At 33.1% G+C, this 7,122-nt stretch overlaps 1 protein-coding gene across 1 annotated transcript; it reads left to right on the top strand.

Annotated features, from left to right (window-relative positions):
- Nucleotides 1-315: 315 nt before the first annotated feature.
- Nucleotides 316-3,890, top strand: LOC120183356 (myb family transcription factor PHL6-like). Its single transcript, XM_039188069.1, is given in 8 exon segments — nt 316-359; nt 361-925; nt 1,595-1,796; nt 2,171-2,247; nt 2,836-2,875; nt 3,055-3,130; nt 3,205-3,274; nt 3,352-3,890. Coding segments are annotated over 8 exon segments (1,347 nt in total). The 5' UTR covers nt 316-330; the 3' UTR covers nt 3,640-3,890.
- Nucleotides 3,891-7,122: the final 3,232 nt, after the last annotated feature.

Raw genomic sequence — 7,122 nt, 5'->3', positions numbered from 1 at the left:
TGATGCATTTGGTTAATTCACATTTTAGTTCTGGAATATCCTTGTTTTCTTGGTTTCTTTAATGCTGTTAAGCTGATTGGTTAATTCTGTTGTGTTTTCTAGGTGTTTCTGGGAAAAGATTGTTTTCTGTATTATTTTTTTTGGTTGAATGCAGATCATTAGAACTGTATCTTATTTGAAGTTCTAAATATTTTGAAGAATGTAACCTTTGGTGACAAGTTTGCAATCTTGAACAATTTCCGGGTGTTGATCACCTTACTTCCATCCAACATCTTTAATTCTTATTGTTGACTCGTGCAATATTCTGGTATTTGTCAGTTTGATAGCAGGATGAAGGTTGGGATATCTTCCAAGGCAATGATTCCCCGTCTTTCTCTCAGTGACAGAAAGTGAACCTAGCAAGGGAATTGTAGAGTCATATCCCAAAGCTACATCCCCGGTTCTTAATTTTCCGAGTATCGAATCCAAAAGTCAATCTTCGATGGTTGGTGAATCTTCATCCCAAATTCCATTTCCGTCAAATTCTCCAAGGTCTGAGGCTAAGATTGCACCTTCAACTCCTTCTGTGTTCTGTACCAGTTTGTATGTGTCATCTTCGTCGGCATCCGAAACACAGCGACAGCTTGGTAATTTGCCATTTCTTCCACATCCTACCACACGTCACCAGTTCATTTCCTCCGATTCGTCAAAATCTCCGTCAGTTTTTAGTGAGGATTTGAACAATTTATATAACAAGGCTCAATCTGAAGTTATCACGAAGGACATCCGTAATTTACCTGCAGATGCTTCTTCTGATGGTTGCTTTTATGGTATGCATTGGGAAGGTGACGATTTTTCCATCACAAGTGAACAATTAGAGTTACAGTTTTTGTCTGATGAACTTGACATTGCTATCACTGACCATGGAGAAAATCCCAGACTTGATGTAAGTATGTTCTTCATATCTATTTGTTGATAACTATGGTACTCACTACTCAGGAATCGAGTATTGGATACAAGTACGCGTTCGGTACGAGTATAATTATATTATCTATGTTTTTCCAGTGAGACTTCCCATATCTACGTGTCTGACATGAGCACTTCAAGAAAAATAATGGTTCAGAATAATGTAGGTTGATAATACCTATGTTGATAAAGCTCTTCATTTTTCTCGAAGTAATTATGTCGGGATTTTAAAAGAAGTCTCCAAATACATGAAAAAACTGGAGGAAAAATGAACATACTTGTATTCTACTCGTACCCGTTCTTAATACTTGCGCTTAAGCTCAAATAACACATGAAAATACTTTTATTTATGAATCATATATGATTCTTCATTTTAATGGTATTTGAAGTAAAGCCTGAAACATAAAACATAGAAGAACAAAATGAAAAAGTTGAGGCAAATTCACATTTTTTACCAATGTTTCTCTGACTTTTCAAATTTTATTTTTGAAGTATTTGAGTTGGACATACATATCCAACAGATATTAGGATATTTGTATGTACATGGGATTTTTTGGAAAACTTGAAAATATTGTGTCTTAGCACTTGCATCCTAGTTCAAGTGACATAGCTTTTCTGCACATCCTTTCCTGATTGCTTGACAATTTAGGAAATATATGGAACATCTCAACCTCCCTCATCAAAGCCAAGTCTAGGGTTGAAATGTGACCAAAACCCTAATTCCATTGCACCATCCAATGATGCTCCTGCAATTTCTGGAGCTGCGGCTGTTCACAAGCCAAGAATGAGATGGACCCCGGAACTGCATGAGCATTTTGTTCAGGCTGTCAGCAAGCTTGATGGCCCTGAAAGTAAGTAGATCTTGTTCCATACTCCTCTTTTTTTTTTCTTCAGATGTTCTTCAACACATTTTCAGACACTGATATGGTTCGGTAAGGAGAAAGACAGAGAAAACTGAAACCGACTTCAACCTTAGCGTTCGTTTAGTTTCATTCAGATTTTCTTTGAGTACTAGTCAAATAACTTCGGTTGGTTTTCGGTTCAAATAATATAGATTCCAAAAATAAACATGTCTTAGTTCTTCATAATTAAGTTTTAGTTTATATTTTATATAATATTTTGTGATGAAATTCAGTGAATAGAATCATTCAACATATATTGTCATGAATAAATTCATTGTCAAAGAAGAGAGCAAGGAAAAACTCATGTTAATGCATGATGGCAGAGCCAACTCCAAAAGGTGTATTAAAGCTTATGAATGTTGAAGGTTTGACTATCTACCATGTGAAGAGCCACTTACAGGTACTTGAGTAATTCTATATTGACTGAAGCTTATCTTGCTTGCTCCGACTTTTCATTTTTTTGCAATATTTGCATGTGAAGCTTGTGTTCAATAAATATGTCTATAAGCATCAATATGACCTTCTTAGGATTAAGGATCTAAATCACACGCTTGTTCTTGGGTTCAGCTTGGAAAAGAAAATTTGAATCAAGTCCGGTCATTGTTGAGTCGAGCTATAAAAGCTTGAGTTATTGAGCAAGCTGAAGTCGAGCTAGTTGCGTAACTCACGAGTTTAATCAAGCTCATGCTTTTCTACTAGGTTGGGCTTTAAATAAAACATGATTGGGCTCAAGGATGAACTTTTAATTTCAATTGAAGCTTGAGCTCGAACTTCTAACATTGCGTCTTGGCTTGATTGTACCCCATCTAAGGACCCTTAAAATATGTAAAAATAACTTGGGGAATTTTGAACATATCTATGCCGGATACATACCATATCCCGAGCTCACACTGAATCGGAATGGCTAAGCTATGTTTTCAGTTAGATCTTTTTTTGCTTGTAGTGGTATTGATCTACATCTTTATTAACAATCTTTTTACGTTTACAGAAATATCGACTTGCCAAATATATGCCAGAGAAAAAGGAAGGTACCGGATTCGTTATTTTTCGTTTACTTTTTAATTCTTATTATATAAACATATATTATTTCTAAATTAGTGAAAAAAACAGGAAATGATTTAAAAAATGGTAGAATAAATTTTGGATTTCTTTTTAGTGTCATTAGTAATGCACATGTTTGACAAAAGCTTTTACATGAACTTTTCAGAGAAGAAGACTTCATTCAGCTCTGAAGAAAAGAAAGCAGCTTCAAGTGGCAATGAAAGTGATGGAAAGAAAAAAGGGTAACTGCATTATTTGGTGTAGAGTTTTCTTTTTTTCTTTTCGCATTTAATGATTTTTAACCATTGGTGTGTAGGGGAATGCAAATTAAAGAAGCTTTGCGCATGCAGATGGAAGTACAGAAACAATTGCATGAACAGCTGGAGGTATTATTTAGTTAATCATCTTTCATGCAATTGTTTGAACGAAATTGATGTTGTGCCATGCATTTCTGTCATTTCAGCTACAAAGGTCGCTTCAGTTGCGCATAGAGGAGCATGCAAGGTATTTGCAGAAGATCTTGGATGAACAACAGAAAGCTGGCAATGCCTTGATTCCTTCACTAAGCTTGTCTGATTCCGACCAAAATTCCCAACTGCAACCTTCTTCTGTTGCCACACAACCCGAGCCTTTCGAGTCCAAAACCAAGTCGTCGACATCATCAAAGCATGATGCTGATGAGTGTGACCCTAAATCAAGTCCAAAAAGACCTCGAATCAAAGAAGCCGAGGTAGAAAATCCTGTGCAATAATAGCTTCTAAACTCGCCTTGATCTAGTGTAAAAATAGATAGCCACTGAATTCAGATTTGCTACCTTTGCGTCTATGAAATCCGACAAAATTGCTTTGGGTCTGGGTCAGACTAGCTACTTATTACTATTATCATTTTGCTGATGGGCAGCTGAGCATCAGTTTCTATGTTTTCGGTAGAACCAGGAAAATTAGGTTCATATCGTGTTCAACGCATTCGTATATATAAATCGAATTAAAGACTTTGTCCCAATTCCTTTCAACCCTTGTCAACAAAAACTAAACCACAAACAATTATATATAACGTTACCACTAGCATGGCATGTATCTTTGACGACACCCTACTTCATCTCACGTTGTACGGATACGCTAGGCTAATTTGGGCAGCGCCTTCGAATTCAAGCTAGTTTAGTTTAGGGTAAATTACGTGTTTAGTACATGAACTATCAGTTTTTATCCATTTTAATATCTAAACTCACTTTTTTCAAAATCATACCTAACTTTTAGTTTTTATTTAATTTTAGTACCTCGCCATTAAAAACTTAACGGACAGGCTTGTCGACTGTCGTGTCTACAGTCATCGCCGATTGCATCCGTCGGTCGAGGAAGCCCAAACTTTCCATCCTACACCTTTTTGACCCATTGAACGTGATTCCGGCCTCATTTTCACTAAAAAATGCCTCAATCTCCCCAAATCGATGATGAACTTTTGGACTTCTTCACCCTCCGATCTCCATCGTCAACCATTTGATTGGTCTGAAACTAGACTTGTTGATCGACTCGTAATTCTCTCATGGTCTATAGTTCGAAATGGTTGTTCGTCCATTGGAGCTATGCCCCGTCAACCTGTCCATTAAGTTTTTAACGACTATGTATTAAAATGAAATAGAAACTAAACGTTAAGTGTGGTTTTAAAAAAATAAAAAATTTAAGTATTAAAATATATCAAAATTGATAATTTAAATACTAAATGTGTAGTTTACCCTTTAGTTTAACTTGAAAATACATAATAATCATTAAAATTTTTGACAACTAGTAGGGGTGTGCAAAGTGATCCGGTCCGATCGATCCGATCTGGTGATCCGATCTGAAAATTTAGATATTCGATTCGTTTTTTTATTTTCGGATGATTCAGATTGAATATTCGAGAATTTTTTTGGATAATCAGATTGGATACATATCAAATAAGTTTCAATTTCTGATTATACGAAAATTTGAAAATATATGAGCTTTTAGATTTTAGATACCCTTTAGCCCAATAAACGAGTAACACATTAAAACTCTAACCCAATAAAAATTAGGATATTTAATTATTTATTGTATGTAAGTAATTAAATATATATATATATATATATATATATATATATATAAATATAAATATAGTAGAAGTATCAAATAAGTTATATTAAATCATAAAATTTAAATTTTAGGTATCCGAAATTTTGTTGCTCTATTCAAATCGTTGCTCGTTAAGCTCGCTAAAATTTTGCTCGACTTGTGCTCGTTAAGAAAAATTTATTGCTCGACTCGTTGCTCATTAAGCTCACTAAAATTTTCATCTTATTTTCTTAACTATATGTAAAATCTACTAATACTATATAGAGCTTAATATAATGATAAATTAATAAATTTAACGGAAACAATATCAAAAGAATGTGTGAAGTAATTTCAAAGTCTAAACTCTAAAATAACAATCCATAAATACATTAAAATAATAAATAAGATTCTATTTTTGAGTGTAGTAAAATATTAATTAATAATTTAGTATTCTTTTGTTGTTTATTAAAAATTAATGGATTAACAATATATATATATATATATATATATATATATATATATATAATTAGTAATTTTTTTAATGAAATAATTTTTTAAAGATAACTATTAAAAATTATATTAAAAAATAAATAAGTTACTCGTGAACTTATCAAGTTGAGCTGGACTTTGCTCGACTCAACTCGTTAAAATCTCAGGTCGAGTCAATCCGAGTTGAGTTTTTACCAAGCTATGATCGAGTCGAGTTCGAGCTGCTCACGAGTTGTTCAACTCATTAAGTACCCCTACTTGTTTCTGTTAATGTAGTTCAAACATCAATTATCTACTTAATAATTAATAAATTAAAAACTTATCAAGTGGTCTCAGATATAAAAGGAATGTTATTTTCTTCCGAGTTTGAACAGTTGCTCTGCATGATGTATATGCTATCAATTGATTAAAAAAATATTGAACAAATACTACATTATAGTTTTGTTACAATACTTGTTGGACACCGTCAATTTATATAGTTCGAACAATTATATCATGTATTGCAAAATATTATATGATGTATGCATATCATATCCAACGTCTTATTTTAAGTTCATTATGATAAGTGAAAATTAAATTTAAATAAATTAACGATAAAAGACACTATATATATATATATATTCTCTTACACAATGTAAAACTCTTTTAATTTTACATAGATTTAGGATAATTGGATGAGTAAAAATAGACAATTGAAATTATTAATAGTAAATGAGAAGATATTCACTTAAAAAATGTGTTAATCTCAATCATCTATTTCCATCATCCATCAATCATAAATCTGTGTAAAACTAAAAGAGTTTTACATTGTGTAAGTGAATCCTAATATACGAGTATTCATTTGTGTTAAAAATATTATACATAGTTATATTTTTCTCTTCACATGAAAAAAACCTAGTTTTCTCTTATTGGTGTGCCGCTTATCTCTCTTTTTCATCTTTGTTGATCGGTGACGGTACCAATTTTAATGTCGGTTGCCGATCATCGATATTCTTTATTATCTTTTTCTTTTCTATATCTTATCTTTATTTTCTTTTTTCTTTTTTTTTCAATAAGTCTGCATGTCTTGCACATTTTCATCAAACTTTATGACACGTTTTCCTACGTTTTTTGTCATGTTTTTGGTCGTTTTTTCATTTATCTTTTTTATGAGGGTTGATTTGACATCCTCGCGACTGATCAAGATGAAACTTATCTGATATCTTGTTTATATTCCTTGCTTTGGACCCTCAGATTGGATTTGGATACCTAATTTGCATTTGTGGATAACTTTTCATATCGCTCGAGTTTGACTTGCGATTTGTCAGTGGTCTTTTAATGGTTAATCTTTTTTGTGGTTCGTTTACCGATGCGATCAATATGTTTGTATCTATCTTTGTTCAAGTTTCGTAGCTAGATTTAATCTTTCCTTGTATTTCCCGTTAGATCATATTGATTTAATTGAAAAAATTGAATGATTAACTGCGATGGAACTGCTCTGGGCGCTTGATAGCAGGTCTAATGGGGACTTAGATCTTCGTCTTCTTTGCTGCTGATTGCTGGGTTTTCTTCTTGATTTTGGTCGTAACTGATCTATTTTCTCAATTCTTTCTCGAATTTTATGGAATCCTTGTCTTCCGAGCTCGATTAGAGAAAACTTTTTGAGGAACGAATGAGCAATCCCTAGAGTATTTTCCGCC

The sequence above is a fragment of the Hibiscus syriacus genome, unplaced genomic scaffold, assembly GCF_006381635.1.
Source record: "Hibiscus syriacus cultivar Baekdansim isolate YM2019G1 unplaced genomic scaffold, ASM638163v2 tig00112758_pilon, whole genome shotgun sequence".
In the NCBI taxonomy this organism is placed as follows: Eukaryota; Viridiplantae; Streptophyta; class Magnoliopsida; order Malvales; family Malvaceae; genus Hibiscus; species Hibiscus syriacus.
Note: the sequence above shows the minus strand (reverse complement) of the source record. Positions and strands in the feature narration are given on the sequence as shown.